General features: G+C 42.1%; 1 protein-coding gene across 1 annotated transcript in view; it reads right to left on the bottom strand.

The window, feature by feature from the left end:
* Positions 1-9,248: 9,248 nt before the first annotated feature.
* LOC136843651 (uncharacterized) overlaps positions 9,249-21,972 on the bottom strand; it is a 512,877-nt gene continuing 500,153 nt past the window's right edge. The window contains exons 8-9 of the mRNA XM_067112195.1: positions 19,328-19,433; positions 9,249-15,815 (exon numbers count right to left, since the gene is read on the bottom strand). Coding sequence (XP_066968296.1) covers positions 12,878-15,815; positions 19,328-19,433 — 3,044 coding nt within the window. The 3' untranslated portion in view covers positions 9,249-12,877. The remainder of the gene's footprint in view (positions 15,816-19,327; positions 19,434-21,972) is intronic.

Below are 21,972 nucleotides of genomic sequence, written 5' to 3'. Positions count from 1 at the left end.
AGACTGACTCGAGGACAAAGCGGAGGTACTTTACAGAGGACGGATGGATGGGTATCTAGAAACACGATCCTTCAAGTCCACCGTAGCATGAAGTCGTTCTCTCCTGATGGAGGCCAACACAGTTTGCGCTGTTTCCATCGTGAACCGAGTCTGGCGAAGGAAACGGTTCAAGGAGAGAGGGTCTATGACCGGTCTCCATCCTCTGAGGCTTTCTCACGAGAAAGACGCTGGCTGTAAAGCCTGGAGACTGGTCCGACACGACTTCTACAGCACCCTTGCTCAGCATGGCTTGCACTTCTTGCTGTAGTGCGATGTCCTTCGACGAACCTGGAAGATATGTTTGGAGATGGACCGGAGTAGGTGAGGGGGAGGTCGAGACTCGAGGGTAGTAGATATTCCTCCTGGAGGACATCCACTATCCAGGTCTCGGCACCGTGTCGCTGCCAGAAGTTACCCAATGGCTCGATAGGCACCTCTAACCTTTGGCAGCTTTTGGGGAGGAACGCCGCCTAGCGTTTCCCTTCTTCTTCTTACCTTGCCCCTTTACCGGGCTTGGAAAGCGGCTGAAAGGGCGGAGGGACCCCTCCTTCTCGGAGCAGAAGAAGGCTGGGTGTTTCCTCGACCCCTTCAAGACTGGAACTTTAGGGCCGAGGAAGTGCCAGGCTGGCCCAAGACCTGGCCGCAGTGGGGAAGACCCGGAGGTCTTGGTCACTGCCTGGTGAACAAACCGGGTCGCTGTCATCAACACGGCGCTTGTCCACCACCGGCCCACCACTCTCTAGGGAAGAGAGAGGAGGAACCCAGCAACGGTCCATTCGGTGGGCGATAGCTGACTCGGGACCTACAGACCTGGCAAAGCGAGAGAGAACGGCATCCTCCACTTTAGCACAAGGTTCGCCCACAGGTTTGCAGTCTGGTGGGCGAGGTAGGAAATAGCCCTACCTCCAGACTGGCAGAGTCTCCCAAAGGCAGAGTCCTCCCAGGTACAATAGCGCCTGAGGAAGCAGCTACCTTCGATACTGTGAATGACCACAGATCGAGCCAGGGAGACTGCTTGAAGGCAACCATGGCGGTGGCTTGTGGGTTGCAGCTTTCTGCTGAGAGAGAGATATGCTCTCTACAGTCAATTGTTGCGACGACAGACCCGGATCCAGACGAGTCAGGTCCGGGTCAACCTGCATGGTCAGCAGCCCCTTCCACTGGAGCGTAGGGAAACGCTTCTCTGACGAGGCAGAGGAGGAGGAAGAAGCTTGTCCAGCGGGTTCGAACGGCTTAACTGTCTTGCCCAGACACAAAGACTGTTCACCTGGTCGAGTACCCTCAGCAAAGCGGACCACGCAGCCCCACCGAAGCCTTGGGTTCCTTCTTGGGTCCCCAGAAGGATTCGAGCCACCCACGGACAATCCACAGACGAGGCCGTGGTCCTTCCCCGAGGCCATTGTGCTGACGAATCAGCGCGATAACCTCTGCAAAGTCCTCTGTGGCTTCAGGGTGTCGCATCCTGGGGGCAGAGGACCTTCCCTCCAGAGTGCGGTCCTCCTGAACTACTCTCCTGCAGGAGGGAGAACTCCGGCAGACCCCCCGTGGATCTTCCTGGAACTACGCGGGTGTGGACCTGGTTTGAGCCAAGAACCTGAGCCAGGTGCATACCCCACGCAGTAGAACTCTGAAACACTCCCTAGAGCTCCTCTCTCCGACTCGCGCCCCTTGGAAGGGAACCAAGAGGCGGAGGGACAGGCGAGAAGATCGGGCGCTCCACTGGCTTTACTGGCAGAACCAGCAGAGGCAGTGGGTCGAGAGCGGTCACCAACCCGCGGTGATGACGGAGCGGGTCGAGGAGACCGCTTCAGCCCAGGTGAAGCGATCTCCCGAGGAGAGCGAGCAGCTCGAGCGAGCACTGACCGCTCCCCCCGAGCCAGGCTGGCTGCGCGGACATGGCTGGGGACTGGGAGGAGTCGAACGTGCGGCTGACTGGCGCGAGCTTGCGCTGTCCTCTGGACCCGCCCAGTCTTCTTCAAGGCAGGAGAACACTCACCATAGCTCCTCCTCTCTGACTCACGCCCCCTGGAAGAAATCGAAGGGGCAGAGGGGACAGGCGAGGAAGATCGGGCGCTCCCACTGGCCGAACCAGCAGAGGCAGTGGGCCGAGAGCGGTCACCAACCCACGGTGATGACGAGCCCCGGGTCGAGGAGACTGCTTCAGCCCAGGTGAAGCGACTCCCGAGGAGAGCGGAGCGTCGCAGAGCTGAGCTGCGCACCCCTCCCCTGAGCCAGGCTGGCACGGACGGGCCGGGACTGGGAGGAGTCGAACACGCGCCGACTGGCACGAGCTTGCGCTGTCCTCTGACTTCGCCGCCCAGTCTTCTTCGAGGCAGGAGCCTCTCAGGAAGACTGGAGTAGGGGACTTTCCCTACTCTCCTTGCTCGCCCCCGTGGCTGAAGCACTATCCCGAACCTGACTTGGCACCTGAAGGAGTGCCAGCAGGAAGAGACGGAGCACCTGCATGTTCGGCTCTTTCTCTCGCCCCACTCCCTGGTCTGTACGGCGAGAAGTTTTCTCCCAGATAAGACTCGGGTACCCGGGTACTCGGAGCAACTTGCGAACAAGTGTCCGACGCGGACTTGCTGGCCTTAGATGCAGGAAGTTTCTTAGGCGCAGCGGGGGAGTGCCGACCTTGGTCTGCACGCCTCTGAGCTCCCGGTGCCCTGGCCCAGAGGCCGGGCAGCGTTACCTGATCCGAGGATCGGGAAGAGCCACGAGAGATCCCACCGCCTTCCCTGTGGAAGGAGGCAGATCCTCTAGAAGTCTTGGTGCGAGATTTCTGGGGTGGGGAGAGGCAGACTTTCTTCTTCCTGCGCCGCGGAAGCCTCCTGAAGGAGAAGCGGAAGAAGCAGCAGACGAAGACGACGAAGATGAAGATGAAGATGATGACACCTTCCTAGACCTCCTCTTCTTCTTCTTCTTCACCATCTGCTTCAGGAACGCCCGGCCAGGTCCCTAAGCCAGGAAAGCGAGGCCGAGACTCGGGAACAGCAGGAGGCTGCAACAGAAGGCACATCCCGGCAACGCGACCTTGGAGCTCGCCAGCATTTGCCTGGGTAGGGGAGAGCGCAAGGTCGCCAGGAACAAAAGTGGGCGGGCCAGAATGCAGTCGCCGCCCCTCCCGCGTGAAGATTCAAGGGCCGATGGAATGGGGACGGAAGCAGACGAAGGGCCGGGCTGGAAGGTCAGACGAGGAACAGCATTCGAGGACAGGCCAGGGTCAGCAACTGGGGCAGCGACAGTCACATAAGGATAAGATGACGTCACCATGTAGGTGGGGCCAGCACGCGTGAATGGAGCCAGGAAGCCAGGAGGCAGTGGAACAGCGTGCTGCACCGCAGGTGACACCGACACTTGGGTGTCCAGATGCGATGCAACTGACACCGGCATCTGGGCAAACCTTGAATAGGTGACGGATGTAGTGGTGACTGTCGTTGCCAAGTGGGTCGTGACTGGAGCGGGGGGTAGAGCCAATCCTCCAGTGACGAAAGCCAGGTAGGCCCAGGTGTAGCCAGGATGAGCTTGTCTGGCTATCCAGTCTGGAACCTGGAAGCAAAGTCGGGTCAATACACGAAGCCTCCACTCGCCTCCGGAGGAAAAACTCCCCCGGAGCGGGAAGAAACCTCAGAGAGGATGTCGCGGTCCAACTCTCCCCCGCGCCCTTCCACAAACGATGAAACATAAGAGGAAGGGGAGGGGGAGTCCTCACCAAGCGGGAGAGGGAGCAAGCAGGGGAGTTCGCCAGGAGGGAGAACGAGCCCGACACGTTCACCACCAGTGAGTCGTCGGGGCATATTTCCTCTGACGACTCCTTGCGGCTTACTGACGGTAACGCTCCTCCTTCGAACTTGCCCCATTGCTCGGAGGATCATGAACAACACTCACTACAGGGATCGACGCGTGAACACACACGCCCTGCAAGATGTACAGAGGGCGTGTGGGTCCATGCTCTACTCGAGATCTAAATGAGTTACATTTCTTACCCCCACTCCGGGACACACACGCTGGGGATAGGAGGGTTTAGCAGATTTCTCCATGATAATGAAAAAAACAAGAAAGAATTCCCCACCAAAAGAGAAGGAGTATAGCTGTCAGGCAGAGAGCGACAAAGAACAACATCCGAACGCTACGACGGGTCAAAGCAAATTGGAATGTTTACATCCAGGCAGGCACTCCACGCCTCCTGGACAATAGTTAACTGCTAACCCCCTTGTTTGAAGTTCAACTTAGTCGTTTCCAGCCTACGCCTGAAAGTAATCCCCTAATGTAAAGGACCGAGGGTTTGTATATTGAGTCGGAACAAAGAAATTTTGTACAGGCTAGACCTATAGGATAGAAATCCTATGAAGCTAAAAAACACCCAAACAAAAGAACCATGCCCATATTCCAGCAGTAAAATACGAGAGATGAATAAATCTAATTATCCTTACAAAAAAATAAGGTGAGCAATGTATAAGGTGGGCTGGTAGTTGAAGTAGCCTAACCCCATAACACATAGACCCAGTATCATAGGTTAGGTGGTTAAATTGTAAGCAACCCACTTTCCCTATAATTGTTTTTGCCATCTTCATTTCTTGGTATTATGTTGCCAATATACGATACTGTATAAGCTAAAATTGTAACCTACATTTTTGGAAAAGAGCTCTTCATTCTCGTTATTTTGAACCCCATAAACACTATGCGCAAATGACAAATAAAAAATGAATCAAATTACGACTTATAAGTAAGACAATACCAGTCAACCCCTTCCATAGTTAATACGGCAAAATTGTAGGCTAACCAGTAAACACCCCTAGGTTAGCCTACGTTAAGTTGGTACTTTCAGGTTCTTTTAGTGAAAGTCCAAAGTGGTTTTTCGCGCAAAAATAGCTGGCTGGAGTCTTACTGGCAACTTATACAATTTTACTGGTTTCTCACCCGGTTTCCAATTAATATTAGCTAGGAGGGTAGGGAATCAAAAAAAGAATGGTCTGTACTATACTACCAATAATGGCCAATAACAGCTCAGGCCAAGGGCCCAAACACATCGGAAACAAAACATATGGATTAATGACCTAAAGAATCTGTAAGTTGCTATGCTCTGGATGTGGAAATAATGCATGGCAACTGCGTTTACGAAAACCCACACAGGGTTGAGATACATGGGTGGCAGAATTTTCACTCGATATTTAATTGGAGAAATAAAAAAAATCAAACCTTTAAGAAAACCTTTCAAAAGACTGAAGCTTCATTAACATAATGAGCTATAGGAAACTGCCATACGAACTAAAATAAGCATGTGAAGTCTTCGTAAAATAGGTGTTGAAGGCTATTTTGAATCCAATATGGCGTCTTCCCAAAGATTGTGACAAAATGAATGGCGATCGGACACTTCCTTTCCAGCGTTCATTTAACAGTGTACTGACACTAATTGCGTATATATGTAATGCTTATAGATATTACTCAAGATTTTGGCTGTAATCAGCACGATAAAACAACATTTTGTTGCCTATACTAGTGAAAATATGAGACAGAATTCGCGTCTGTCATGTGGTTGAACCGAAATGCATTTTTACCTTTAATCCATAGTTTTATCCTTACTGGCATCACAACCGAACCTCCACAGTACTTATTTGATGTAATAATTAGGCACATTTTGTTCTTAATCCACTCACAATACCACTTAAAATACGAGAGAATGTTTGTTGACAGTACTTTACAACATCAAAATAGCGAGAGTGGCGGGAACAATTTTCCAGCCTTATTGTACATCTGGCTGCCACACACACACACATCCGAGAGCGGACGACGCATTAGTGAATTGTTTACGACAGAAATGTATTTTGTTGTTGGGACTGTTACCACTTTGGCAAAAATGCAATAAAGTTGAGTATGACAATTTATCTACGACTGGTACGAGAGTCAAATACCATGACGTCAAAATACAGGACTGAAATAAAGGTTTTAAATCCCAAATTACTACTTAAAATACCATTACATTTGACAAAACTTACACTGTGTATGTGATATATATATTACACTATGTAATATATATAAATAAAAAATATATAAATATATAAATATATAAATAAAAAATGGGAAAAACGAGAAAAATAGCTACATCATAATGTTCACAGCAAAAGCGTTGAAATTTCTCTCAGGAATCTGGTTTGCTCCAACAACAAATATTTTCAAATGAATTATCATGAACACGCAATACATTTACTCAATTTATAGCCTTATTCTGGTGTTTAGCTACCTAGTTATTTAAGTGTTACCTAGCACTCTGGCGCGTCCAGAAAATTCGCTCGAGTTCCCTGTCCAATCCCCAAAAACCCCAGCGTTTACCACACGGTGCCATCTTCTATGGTTACAAATATTTTGCAGATTCAACACAGGAAATGGGCAGTTTGTTTACACAAATGACTCGGCAAATATAGAGTTGGCGTCACTCGTCCATTTTCAAAGTGTTTAAAGTAAAAGTTTCGAGAGCGTCATGGCTGGTAAGTTAGCACCGCGCACGGCTAAATCTTAACGAACCTGTTTAATTGGAAATATGCCAATATTTCGTAATTTAGGAGAAAACTGTTGCTTTGATAGGAACGTAGCGGTCTGGGTTTGTTGTTAGAGGGAGCACAAGTCTCACTGGAAGTGTCCAAACAGCGGACGAATGTCGCAGTGTCTCACTCCCCGAGCGTTTACCCTAGCCTAGGCAAATAGGCTACGACTAAACAATATTTTTTTGGAACTGCAAATCATTTTTGTCTGAAAAAATGTCACCTACCTTTACTTCGCGTAATTTTGCAAGAAAATCTTCTCTTTGGCACAAATATATGCAACAGTCAACTTCAGCAAAGGTTAACTTAGCCTACGTAACACACCATTTAGTAGCTATCTGAGGAAGGTTAACTCTGCTTAAATACAAAATAGCCACTTATCATCGATTCAGTGGCCAGGTGCCAGATGGCGCCCACCCGCCCTATTGTTAATAATTTATCCTTCTGTTTTTCTTATTTTTGGTACCTATTTCGTCTACTTTGTGATAAGGAATTATATCCAATATTTTTTTTTTAATAATACGACAACTGCACTGATTTATAGTTTCTACTGATTTTCCCATATGTAGGCTACTGTACTGCATTCTAATAAGTGTCCTTGATTACTTAATTTCTCCATGCTTATTTCTTGTATTCTTATCCTTTTTATATATCTCTGAAGATACTGTATCTCTTATGGAGTTGATTAATGGTTTGATTGTGATGTCATACCAGTCTATTTCTTTGGCACAGCCATTTTTATTTTTAATATGCCATTTCCCCTGACGACAGATGGCTCCATAGAAAAACATATTGGTCACTGGCATCTTTGTAGGTTAACAACTGGATCGTGGATGACTCCTTGTGCAGAAAACTTCCACTTTATCAAAAGCCTACATACGAGTTCCATCAGCAGAGCATGGAACTTCCCTTTCCACTCATCTTTCACACACTCTCCCTCTCGTTGGATACTGAAACCCTTTCCCTTCCTTTACATCTTTCTCAACTGTCGAACACTTACTAGGTTTTCCTATCTGCAAATAGTTTTGAATTTCACACTTTTCTTTTATCAGCTTATATCTGTCCATTCTTCCCACATGACTAACCCAGCCCAGAACACTCTAATTTACCCTTTTACATTCACAAACATTTCTTATCACTTCCATTTCTTATCTGTTCTTCTTATGAACATTTACTACGCAAAGAGTTCATCTCACATAACTTTTTTTTTCGTTAAGATTCAACACTTACACTTAGCTTTTGTAACATCCTGCTACCATTCTTTTCTTACCTGTCCTGTAAAGAGGCGACGGAAAGGAATGACTTCATCACTGCGAGAATTTAAATCTGACCAAGGGGCCTCTTCTCTCATTCTATTTTCATCTGTTGTATTTACTCTAACTACCTATACGAATCAACTATTCCCATTTTTCCATCACCCATATCAGCACTCATTGCTTCATCTGCCTGGTTTCCATTTATCTTCATAATAGTCATAACCTAATATTGGTGACATTCATTCTCAACTTCTCCAATTGCAAAAATTTTTAGCCATATACTAGGCTCTGCAGTTTCTCTTCGCTGTTTAAAATACGTTCGATTTCATCTAGATCTGAACATACTGAACAGCCATGAAGCCCATAATCAGTGTCTTGTCTCAGACATACTTTTACACCAAACCAATATCTGCATATTCTCACGTAGTCCGTTTCCATAATAGAAATTTTTAATCACTCTCGACAACTTACCTTCAGTACGAAAGCAATCTTAACACCCTTTATATTTCCTGTCCTATCAGTTGTTGTTCTTCTTCTATCAGTTCTACCACAAGCTTTTTCAGGTCCATGTTTGCAACATACAGCTTCATGCCTTCACTTTCAAAGTTTTCTCATTCTTCTTTTCTTCAGGCTGTCAAGCTACATTTGGGGTTTTCTGTGTTTGGTCACCTTAAACAAAATTAATATTTCAATAAGCTAATAATGGGTATATAAGAAGTATATAATTAACCAGTAATGATATATAATATCAAAGTTGGTTGTTTTAATTCAGCAATTCAATCCACGAATAGAAAAATAACAAAGTGACTTTCCTACAGAATAACCAGTAACAGACGGCCGTGTCAAATTATAGTTTTCTTTTACTTACTAGCCTCATTATTAATTAAAATCAAATTATATAGTGACTACAATCTACGTATGGAGTTGAGTACAACTGACTTTGGTACCGTCTGGTTAAATACAGCAATGGTTTTTGTTGATTCTTACTCTTGTGCTTATCAGTATTCTGGCTCTGCTGGCTGGCCGCATTAATTGGAACATAACATTGCAATAAAACATTACATCAGACTATAATCCAAGCATCAAATTAATCACTGTCAACGAATTCTAATTCACCACAATTTTCTTCTGAAAATTAACATAACTGTCTTTGTTACGAACAGCCAGACCAGTGATTCATTTAGATACTTGTCCAATATGCATAAGGCCAAGCATTAAAAATTGTCTTCCTACTGCGAAACATGCTCAACATTTTTTATATCTTGTACAGCTTTTGATATTAATGTCTTCAAAAATTACACAAAATAAAGAGATACAGGTGAAAGTTCTTCTTACGATGCCTGATCACTAATGCATAAAGGCACTTTCCTAAGTCTGTCAAATTATAGAGAGAGTAGAATACAAACAACATAGGTATATGATAAATCTTTACTGACATAATTTACTTGTTCATAAAATGAATATGCCACACATTGTACTTACACATAACCAGTTATCCTTCTAATATTCTTCAAAGAAAAAAAAACAAAAACAAAAACAGGATAATATATCAAGTAGACTTTTGGCACACTGAAAGAATACCATAAACATAATCAAACCTCATTTTGGTTTCCAGATTTGCCACAAAATTACCTCATTTCTCGGAAACTCATTATGACATAATCAACCGCCGACTCATAGCGTGCTTCTTCGAATACCAAAGGCCAAGTGTAATGCTTTTTTTGACATTAATATAATATATTTACTGTATATATATTTATATATTCATATAACATTTTCATATAGAAAAGGAGGGTGGGGGGAAAATTCAGTGTCAAAGTATATGCATATGGCAGGATTTTCCATGAAATGTCAATCCAAACACATTTCTGGTGATCGGTTACGCATCCCATTCCATTAATTCTGTCACACAGAATAAGTTAGCACTTTGGACTCTTCTGACGGCAGTCTGAGTTCTTCGTTATGAAACAAAACAAGTAGATGGGCGATTGTAATCTACCTAGTTACTTTGTCCTTAGTAATTATGGCAGTCTTATTGGTTGCAATAAAGGCAAGACATGAAGAATGAATACCAAAGGTACTGTCACAGGCCCTCTCATGCAATGCTACACTTCAAAATCTTCTGATGATTTGCATATTGACTGGTATCCTTGACAGTCAGTCAGTCTAGGCGATCAGTATTCTGCAAATGATACATACGAAGGAGAACTCCTTATGTGTCACTTTTCAACGTTCCTCTTTGCCAGAGCTGATGGCTCTCTTCAAAAGTCTAGTTCACTTCCATTGTTACACCGATACAAGTAAAATAAGGTTTTGTTAAGATGCAAAAATTGTAGAAAAAACCCTCATAGCCTAATGGCCATTTAGTTGAGACCTCATACATAAACATTTAAAACCACAGACAGAATTACTAACACTTTAAAATGAATTTCTAAATCCAAAATATGATAAAATCTATTATTGTGTCACAGTTGAACATATAATTACGAAAAATTGCACTCTGCAAAGTGAGCAAGGCTTATCAGAACCTTTCAAGGACAGGGAGAAGGGCAATGGCAACATCCAAATCTTTCAGCATTGTATGGTCAACCCAGGATATACATTTGGCAAAATCAAAGAAAGGCCAGAAAGTCTCAAGTGTTATAAAATTGCAAAAATATTTTGGAAAAATTTCCCCTGGAAACAGTTCTTTCATGTTTCAGCTTAATTACACCTTCACTGGAGACTGTGCAGGGATAATTGAATTGTTCATGGAAAATATCCTACAACACAAAACGGTTTTACTATGTCTAAACTATGAAAGGACACGTTTCTGCAAATAGAATGTTTTCCAAGAATCTCTCATGTTGGCCTTCCCGTCACAAGGAAGTGAAGGCAGTCTCTTAAAAATCATTCTTCAGCAAATCAGTTCCAAAAAGAATTTCCTTTGAAATTATTCTTCCAAGACATGAGCACAAGTAAAAAAAAAAAAAATTCTGCAACACAAGAAAGTTCACAATGCTTGACAGGTTCATGAAAATGCTCCCGTGAATACTTTAGAGTAAGCATTACACGAATTTCTTTGGACAGTTCTACAGTGCAAGGTGTCATTATTCGGAAGAGTACACAAGTAGGAAGAGTTTTTTTCCTCATAAGTCTGTTCAATGATCTTATTTCTAATTCTCCACAATAGATGACCATTTCTAGAGGTATACCCAAGCTCTATCCAAGAACACAGCTGGTGGTCCTTGGAGTGCATAAGGTCGCACATGTACAGAAAATGGTTCGTTGGCTGCCAACACTTACTGCAGGCAGCTTTGACAGGGAACAATAACAATAAAAATATTTATGATCATAATCATTAGTGCTCACTCACATACTACTGCAACAGCTGCCTAATGCGTAAAATAGTGGATGTCTGTGAATCTGAATGACTCTCTGTTCGTGTACAAACAAAGCCCTTTGTTTCAGTGTGAAATCTGAATGTAGGGGACATCTGAACATTAACCACTCATATACTTTCTGCATAAGCCTATTGACTTAAAAATATTCTGGTTTCATTACCACAGTATGAAAAGAAAAAAAGTTTCATTTTTGTTATAGTTTTTTCTGCCAGAAGATCAAATGAAATATCGAGATACAGGATGCTCTAGGCTTTTGCTAACACCCAATGATGCAAGAGTGCAAATGATCTAGTATGGTAATAGTTAAAAGAACAGGGTCACTTTGAAATAAACTGATCGATCTTAACATGAGTATGTTGATCAAAGAGTACTGAATTATAAAGGGAAGTCTTAATTCCAAGAACAAGGTATTTACTGAATACCTTTATGAAAACGGAGACGTTTAATTTCCTTATATTCAACGCTGAAATGATCACGTCTTTAATGAAATTATATTCCAATTTATGTTTACACACAAGAAAACACGGCTCCTCTTTCCACAAGCTATATATTATTCCATGTAAAATCAAGCACCGTTAGATCGCGTCAAAAAAATAATATCTTGGTCTTATAATTAGAAGGTTGATTATGAACAACAGCCTTATCACCAGTGTGTGCCTGTGTGTGTTTTTTAAATTTCAATTACTGAAAATTATTTCCAAATATTATAGTGTTTGCTGCGGTGAAAACAAATAAATAAATCATCTTAACAAATTGATTAAAAATGATATTAAATAGCTCTCTCTCGATCTCTGGTCCCTTGTCAGACATAATGAATGTGGTTCTGTAGGATTTGGAAGGGAGGCGGCGGTTTTGTGGGTGAGTAAGGTCATAAAGTTGTATGAGTCGATGGAAAACTGCACCAGTCCAAATGATATGGGAAGGATGAGAAAGCTAAGACAAACATTTCAAAAGCCATATATTAAAATCCTACGGTCGTTGTGTCACGTAAATTTACAAAGCTATTCTATACTCAAAATGTAAATCCACCAAAACATACCAAGAGATATGAAAAATTATGACATATGCCTACGTGCATTATGCAGAGTAGGTGACTAAGGAGAGTACCAGTGAATACATGACATGTATATTCATTTAGGAAATGATTTCACGGGCCTTTGGGAACACCAAACAGATGATTTCAACATATATATGTATATATTATTTTTCCCAAATAAATGCCATTTTGGTACGGTGTGCTAAACAATAACCTCTACTTGAGCTTTTGGACACAGCTAACATGTCTTGGTACAAGAGAATGTTGGCACCATATCTATGAAGTCAAACAAGAATACTTTGCCTTCAGAGACTCATATTAAATTTTTTCTTTAGAAAACAACAACTATCTAATACCTCGTTCATGCTACTACCTCTGTACAGTTTTCCGTAGATTCATACATGAGTTACAAAGCACACAAATACTTATTCATAGTGGTGCATTGATGAGTTTCAAGGGTAATGTTTGTTCAAGTAAAAATAAGAAGCATATAATGCATATCCATGAGCATTGTAGTCCTAAGGCCAAAGAATTGATATTCCAGAGGTTTCTTTGTGCAGGATGAGCCACTTGAAAGTTAGCTTCAGTAGAAGGAGAGGTTTTTGTTTTGGAGAGTTTTCACTGTTAATGGTGATGATACTGCTGGTGTTGTGGATCATGCTGATGAAGGTTTGGCTCCTGCGAATGGTGGTGAGAATCATGTTGGTGGTGGTGAACCTCATGCTGGTGGTGAGATTCGTAAGGATTTTGATGAGAATGGAAGTGGTGAGGAGGCTCTGTTGGAACTTCCCTGCCTCTCTGTATTGCCTGAATTTCCCGTCGGATCATCCGTCCCACCTCTTGGGGCGTAAGGTAGTCAGAGCCCTCACAGTAGGAAGTCTTTCGACTGCCAGGAGCACTTTTGAATCCACAACGTTTGTGAACTTCCTTCTCTTCTGCTGATGAGCAAATACCAGGAAATTCTGTGTGCAGGACATTCTGAATATCATCCATTGTCATGTATTCATGATCCTCTGCCATTGTGTCCTGCTCTGGTTGGCAATCATGGTGAGAAACATTGGCTGTGTGTCTATTGCATCCAGGGCATTCTGTTGTTTCACAGGGTCTCTGGAATGATCTAATTTCTCCCATTGACAGGTAGCCTCCACTGTCTCTCCTACTCTCTCCAACAGATGTAGTAGATATGCGTCTGAAGGCTCCCCGTACTTCTTCCATGGACATATAATCTGGATCATGGCTATGGTGGGGCAAGTTGGCATAATGAGGTTCATGAGGCGCTGGTGGTGGTGGAGGTTCACGTGGAGGAGGTGGTGGCAATCCGGATGGCATTAATCTAGCCTCACACTCTTTCCAACAGCCACCTTCATCTCGCCATGAATGCGATTCTGTAGGAGGCTGAGGAGAGCTCATTTTTCTTAAAGGACTAAACGAATGCCCAGTTGGTGTACCTGCTGGGGTAGTTGAGGTAGAATCATGGTGAGAGTGGTAAGGTATTCTAATTGCAGGGGAAGCAGGTGGCAGGTAAGACATAGAGCGAAGACGAACTCCAGGAACTACATCTGCATCTCCCCAGTCATTATCTGTGTCTCGTACTGGTGTACCACAACTTTGTGATCCTTTTTCAACCGCAAAGCTATCCATAGAATAGCTGTTAGGAAATTTTGCTGCTAGATCTTGAGGAGGTACAAAATTAATTCCAGATTTCCGCTTTCTTTCTAGAGAACTAGATTTTTCTTTAGGGAATTTCTTCAAAAAGCTAAAAGTTTTTGTCATCAGTTTTGGAGATTTAAGGAACGGGTAAGATTCTTTTGCATCATCACCAGTCCCTTGTCCCTCCTGCTGCGCTGCTGCAACACCAGGTCTCCAGTACTGACGGTGGCCACATCCCTGTTGCTGTTGTTGTTGCTGCTGAGGAGTTTCTGGTGTTGATATATCAGCAAGTGAGCTATCTGTGCTTGGTGTTCTCTGTGCCTGTAGTGAGAACTGTCGGTGCAGTCTAAATGATGGTTTCGTGTTCGGGGATGTATGGAGATCATCTTTACCGGAACCTTTGAAAAGGAACAGGTTCTTTGGTCTAGGGATCATGGGAGACCTACTTGGAGAAACGCCCAGCAAAGATCTTGCTTTTTGCTTTGGGGACATTTTAGGGGATGCAGATCTACTCGACTGCCGCTCATAGCCAAATGCTTTCTTTTTAACTCTTGGGAGAGTACCTAAAGCTTGGACCATTGCTACGTCATCGCTACCTAAGTTTGTAATGTCATCAAATCCTGTCCTCTCTACATCAAGCATACTTTCTGTAGAGTGGGATTTACTGTGGAAAGAAAGGCCAAAAATTTTCCTTAAAGCTCCAGACTTACTTAATGCTTCTTCTGCCCATGGATCTGGGGAAAATGACTTTGGTCGCCTTGGAGGGAGAGGGGGAGGCTTGCTTTTCTCTTGGAAGCTATAGCTCCTCTTTATGTCTCGACGACACTTGTCTAGTTCCTCGTAATCATGTTCTTTTGATTGCTGATTTGCTGCACTTAGAGGTTTCAAAACATCAACGATTTCTTCATATACAGTGCAAGTCTTACCCACAGTTGACATACCGGGAAGTTCTGACTTCCTGCGATATTCATCATGTTTATCTGCAACTTCCTTGTAAGATTCTGACATGGTTCTATTTAATGTACGAGTCTTCCTGTCTTTTGGGTGAGAGCAACTGACGCTTAAATTTTTAGTGAAAAACGACTTTCTTGCCCTTGCACTCTGAAGGCACCAGGCACCAACTTTAGTATCCACATCAGGTTCCTCTTCAAGAGCACTCATACCCCTACGAACAGCAGGCTCTTGCTTGTTTTCTGTGCTTGTTGTGTCAACCTTTTTCCCTTCATCACCTTCAATGGTAGTATCACCTTCTTTGAGGCACGCTCTTACTCCTGAGTCTAAGGAATCAGATTTAGTTACAAAACGACGAGTAGCGTTCTCGGACATATATCGACTTCCTTCACAATGAGTGGAAGGTGAGGCCGACAGTCTCACTCCAGAATCAGTAGAGCGATAGGAGTTGTAGGATCCCGATGATGATGTCCGATCTTTAGGCAAGTCTGTTTGACGTAGGTCTGCATCTTCCAGATCATCGTCTCTCGATTCCAACTCCTCATCAGTTTCATCCAAGCAAAGCTTGGCAAGGTTAGTTTCACTCATGGAGCGTCGACGAGAATGCCCAAGGAGTCGTCCTGGCAGAGGAGGCTCACCTCGAATTTCTTCAGCAAGATTACACTGGCTACTGCTCAAGCGGGCCGGTGTGTGCACATTGCACAGGGGTTGCAGCTCATGAATTTGGGCTAAATCAATGACTGAGGTAGATTTCCTCATTTTTGGTGGATCTGGCAGTCGCTGGGGAAGAACTACAACGGAACTGAGGGCCCCTGATAGCTCAGAGAGGTCACTAATCAACGAGATGTCGTCTGCTGCAGATGCTGAGATAAGTTCCGACACTGCTTCATGTAGTCCTTCTAGTAATTCACTAAGCTCAGGCGAAAAGAAATACAAATACGCCTCACCACATGGATGACATCTGCAAAGGCAAAATATGTCATTAGTAAGAACAGCTTGGAAAAACTGTCTTTATATTCTTCTAACAAGTTGACTTTCATATGCAATTCTATAATATTAATGATTTTCCTAAGAATGTTGCTCAAATTTGCAGCAATATCTGAAATTGATTTTAATTCAACGAAAAAATGTAGACCTTATATTCTATTTAAAAAGCAACAGTACACAAATTTATTTTAAAAGTAATTTGTAACAATAGTGTTTAAATAGAAAACCATTAAAACATATTTACCTGAATATCAGAATACAAATAAAGACAGTTTAAAACTCTTATATAGAAACAACATGAACACCAACGTTGCCCATGAAATATCCGGCTTCCATGAAAGGTACAGGTAAATATGGCAACCATTACAGAACTTGAAAAAGGTCGTAAGCTTCAGGCAACACAAAAAGGTAATCTTCAAGCTTAAATTCAAATAACAAAAAGGATATGAAACTGCTAGTTTGAATACATCAGGCTACGATCACCTTATATGGACAGTAGCTGCTCGTAGGCGAAAACACCCAAATGAGAGAGAAATGGGAGAGATGAAGGAAAAGTTTTCTTAGATTTTAAAAACGAAACCGCCAGGTTCCTGCTCCCGTTAAGATTGACAAATAAAGTTTGAAACTATAGTTTTCCCAAGCAATGACTGAACTGCGTCTTAGAAACGAGAAGACAATTGTGGGAACAACGAAGTAATCTGAGGTCACATGGTAAAGCAACAGACGAGCAAGCAGGGTTGCGTGTAACGTTAATGAATCCGCTGATCGAATTGGTAACAAACCTTATCAGTCTAGGGAAAGCGGCAATGGATCATAATGAGGCCCGAAAGTTAATAGAATTAGGGAAGCAGTAGCAATATTATCAGTATGGTTGGTTGTTGAATTTCGGAAGGCTTGCCACCTAACTATCTTGGGGAGTAGCCTTGTACCATTGCTTAAGATGAAAACACTGTAGTCAGTAGGATGAAAGGGCATCATTATCTTCTCTCTGTAGACAAGTATGGAAGAAAAGAAGCTCCTTTGGAATGCAGTATGTTTGTAGTAAGACCGGATTAATCCAACCATAGCAACATTCTCTTTATTGTACTAAAAGAACAGGGCTCTGATCACGTTAGAATCGCCTTGTCTTCATAATATTAGCTGTCAATGATCTTTCTTCACTTGAAGCTTACAGACGCTACCAGGCACTCCCAGTGAAAACAGACAGGCTGAACTGTCAAAATGTACCGTACCGGCATAAAATTAATTTAAGATGGAAGCCACAAATGACACTGATGGACGTGGTTTGGTAATTTAAGATTAAAGTGGCCTTATGCCAGTAGGGGCGGTTGCTTATTGCGCAACCCCGTAAGGGTTTGGTAAAGGAGGAAGGATCTGGAGATAGCGAAACGTCTACTGGACATGGGAAGATATGGCATGGCAACCAAGTGGAGAAAAATCCAAAGCAAATTAGCCAGTTCGATAAAAGGTTGAGTATTATTCAATATAACTCAAATGGGTGAGAAGTGATCATTATTTACCTTGGAAAATAGAATAATTTAATAAAATCAATTACACTAAGGAAATAAGAACGCTAATGTTATAATGAAATTTACCATCGTCGCAAAAAAAAGAGAACTGGGTTACTGCCAAACGAGAATAAGGAACTTCAGTGAATCTGATAAAGGAGCAAAACATAAACCTGTAAAACTGACAACGAGAAACAGGACAGCTACTGATGTGCGGAAGGAGATGGAAGGCATACTGTTCAAATGTTTTACTACATTTTTAAAAATTAATCGGTTGTCGTCGTGAACAAGGAAGAAAACTAATCAACCATCTCCGGAGATGAACGGGCCATCACCAATTTATGAGGATGCAAGAAATTGAACTGTTCAGCTGTTGTACTGCCCCCACGCAATAGCAACTCTTGGATAAAAAATAGACAAAAAATCTTGGTAAAGTGAGTGATAACGTTATATCCAAAAACTGCAGAAGATATAAGATAGAAGAATCTATCTACTCTCTGAAATTTACAATCACTAGTTCGAGTTTTCTCAAATGTCAAATGTAAGGCCATCCGCTTTATCTATAAACAACAGAGAGAGAGAGAGAGAGAGAGAGAGAGAGAGAGAGAGAGAGAGAGAGAGAGAGAGAGCGCTCGATTAATATGCAAGTAACATAGTTGTGGTCGCATATCGATATGCAAGAACATGGCCCCGTTAAACTGAGCTGAATATCGCATAATGGACGTCCTCGGAATACGTCATCAATATTCAGATCGTACCAGAAAAGCGAGAGTGAGAGAGAGAGAGAGACTCATACATGACGGCCAATGAAGAGTGAAAAACATGCTGTGTTAGAAATGTGCTCTGAGTTATAGATGCTGCTGTTGCTATTTTGGCGCAGAATGAATTTCACTATTAAACGGACTACCACCACTAAGAAGGGATTAGCCGGCGCTCTAAAGGACATTATTTTAAAATTCGTGAAAGATCTCACTCCACTGTTCCTGTTGACAGGCCTGCCTTCGTCAGATTAAAGGTATCCGAAAATGTACGTGGTATCGAAGTGATTTTTTACGTGGCTATCGTGAAAATGAGTTTCATTCCTCTCAGTTGTGAATCTCCATCAGTCTCTGAAGGAAATAACTATACTTTCTACCTGTACTCTTTTTCCATGGCCTCTCCTCCCTTTCGGTGAGCTTAGTCAAGTTTCTTCCAAAACAGAAACACATTTAATGTACTTACTTTCGTCGAACCAAACTAGAATTAGGTTAGTTCTTCAAATAACTTTCCATTTTCTGTCCACCTTTGTCCATTTCATAACATTGTGTTTTCCTGGCTTTGCATGTACACACACGAGGAAAAAGGTATGCTTGCACTAAATTTCCTGAGCGACCTGAACAAAACAGTTCGAGCTGGCCAAAGACGATACGAAAAGAATGACGTTAAATGCTCACTCTCTTCATACAATGATAAATCATCTTGAAAAAAGCGAATTCATTTTGGAATGTAGCAAGGAATACGTAATATCAGTTTAGAGGAAATGTGAAAAAAGGAATTATTATTATTATTATTATTATTATTATTATTATTATTATTATTATTATTATTATTATTATTATTATTATTATTATTATTATTCAGATGATGAACCCAATTCATATGGAACAAGCCCTCAGGGGCCTTTGGCTTGAAATTCAAGCTTCCAAAGAATATGGTGTTCATTTGAAAGAAGTAACAGAAGGTAACAGGAAATAGAAAGAGAAGAGATCAGCTATTAACAGGGAAAAATGGACTAACAAATTAATAAATAAATAGATAAAAATGTAAGTAAATTATAAAATACAAGAATTGTCTAGGGTAGTAATGCATTGCATCTTCGCATGAACTTTTGAGGTTCCAGTTATAAAAGTGAAACATAAAAGGAAGCAGAAAAGGATATAGGAGTTGAAACACACGGCCTTGTGGAACAGAAAAATACAGATTTTCCACTTGGACTTACGGCCTCGTCTGGATGATGAAGATCTTCCCTTCGTCTTCGACTTCACCGCCAGTCGCTACACAGACTCTTTGGACTGAGGTCAGGGGCCACTCTACCCGCGTCGTTCCTGCAAGAGGTTAGGGAAGGTCAAACTGATACCAATATTATTACAGGACGATTAATTGACATAAAAATTGTTTCAAAGTAATGGAGTGAATATCAATGAAATACTTGTAAGTTTTATTCACAGCCTCAATTCCTGCCTGAAAACACAGAAGAGAGAAAAAAAGATGAGACAGTTTCTCCTCTCCCTGAGTTTACTTACAGTTGGAGGTACTATAACAGTAAGACGACGAGAAACATACTGACGACAAAATTCTGGACGCAAGAATGCTGGTTTCAACTTTCGTTTTAAACAGCACGACCTAATAATTGTATTTTCAAGTTGCTCTAACTCTTGAGGGGGACATTTTGTTTCTTTATCTACTACTTCTATTTTTGCTTCTTTCAAAAGCAGTTGCTACCATGGGAATGAAGTCTAACATTATATCAGTTTACCGTCTCTACTTTCATTCACATGTATAAAGTCGAAACGGAAAATATGAATCTTAGGTACACACAATTCGCATGGGAACGATTCTTAGGTACAATAGGTATATATGGAATCTTCTATCTTTTTTACATAAAAGTCCACATGGGAATAATTCTCGGGTACATCAAGTCCAAAAGGGAATGATTCTTAGCTTGACGACGTCCACATCGGAATCTTGTTTAATTAGTCCACAAAATAATCATTCAGTAAATAGTCATTGTAATCATAGCATCTGCATTTGCTACTACACTAATTATTCGTAACTAACAAAAACTAAAAAAAAATGGTAAGCAGAAAATATCCACCTCCATTCCTCCATCTCATCCACAGCCTACAACCTCCCCCAACCCCTTCCCTTCCCACCCATCAACGATATCTCCACCAGCCCACTACTCAAGAGTAATTGAATTCTGCGCATTCTCGCTATCCCCACTTAGTAATTGAATTCTGCGCATTCTCGCTATTCCACCTGCACACTTTTGGAATTTCAATCCTAATGCTCTTCTCCCAAGCTAAACTGCCGTTGCTGATGCTGCTGTTTCACCCTTGTGCAGCAGTAGCCAGGATACTGACAGCAGAAAGGGATCAAGATAGCCGGTGAGATGAATAAAAAAAAAAAAAAAAGGGGGAACACGTAGCAGTGACAGTCAGGAATTAAGCTGTTATCAAGTAATTTTCATTCATGCTAAAACCGGGGGTTGTCTGTATTTACATACGAGAACTCGTTCTATGAAAATATCACTGAGAAACCAAACAAAGTACACGTAAACACACACACACTATATATATATATATATATATATATATATATATATATATATATATATATATATATATATATTACAATGCATATATCAGTTATGACTGGGAACAGGCGTATAATCATAAGTAAATATTAATTAATAATATGTACACAATGAGTGATATACGGGTATACAAACATGAATGTACAGTATACGTAACTGCATAAACAAGAGACTGTATAAAACTGCCAAAATAAATTAGCAGAAAATTAGGTGACGTTAATTACTGCGTGGGAAGAACAAAAATTAAAAAAACACTTACGTGGGAAAGCCAACAGGAAAAAAACTGAACATAATTTAGTTTTGTTTCCACTAGCTATGTTCACAGAATTAGGTAAATATAAACGTTTTCAGTTGGGCACGCTCGTATGTTTATGCCTGTAAATGTACAAACTAACCAGTTCCCTTTCCAGGCTATGCTACCGATAATGGACAGGAAACTAAGGTTATAATATCCCGTTTCTTAATAATCTTTTCACGCTGAAAAATGATGACCTTTTATTAAGGTTCCATCGACCAATCATCAATCAGTCTAAGTTACTCACTGAATTACATAATATGTAGCCTTGCCGTGTAATGCGGCTCCTGTGTTAGAAAACGGGACTGAGTGACTGACATACGATTCAGTCAATCAATCAGTCCTGCTTGCGAGCCCTCCTAATGTGCCAAGCTCTGAGTGTCTGAGCTGCTGCCTTCGAGACCCGTTCTCTGTGTGTTCGTAGACACAATTATGGAATGGAACGGAAAATAAAATTAAGCCCAAAGGCCAAGCACCGGGAATTATGCCGTTCAGCACTGAAAGAGAAACAATAAAAAGGTTTTAATAGTGTAACAGAAGGAGAACCTCGCAGTTGCACTATGAAACAATGGTTTGGAGAGGGTGGAAGGTAAGATGGAAGAAAGGGAATATGAACGGAGGTACAGTAAAAGGAGTGAAAGGGGTTCCAGCTAGGGGCCGAAGGGACGCTCCAAAGAACCCTATGCCTACAGTACACAGAGTGAGGTGCACTGACAGCACTACCCCCTGCGGGTTAGACACAATTACGTTCATCTTCTAGATGCTCAAGTTGTAAGGAATGGAGAAATATATAATTGGAAGATACTTACATGATAATAAACGTTGTCCCAACTGGCGTAAACGAAAGAGCATGTAATTGTTTGTTTTTTGGCTTTGGTTTTACTTTCTCTTACGTCAATGTACTACGTCGACGGAGACAGAAAATATGGGTGATGAGTTGTAATGAAAAATGGACAGGAATACTTATTACCTG

The sequence above is a fragment of the Macrobrachium rosenbergii genome, chromosome 12 (assembly GCF_040412425.1).
Source record: "Macrobrachium rosenbergii isolate ZJJX-2024 chromosome 12, ASM4041242v1, whole genome shotgun sequence".
Taxonomy (NCBI): Eukaryota; Metazoa; Arthropoda; class Malacostraca; order Decapoda; family Palaemonidae; genus Macrobrachium; species Macrobrachium rosenbergii.
The sequence above is the reverse complement of the archived record's forward strand: the minus strand, read 5'-3'. Positions and strand labels throughout refer to the sequence as shown.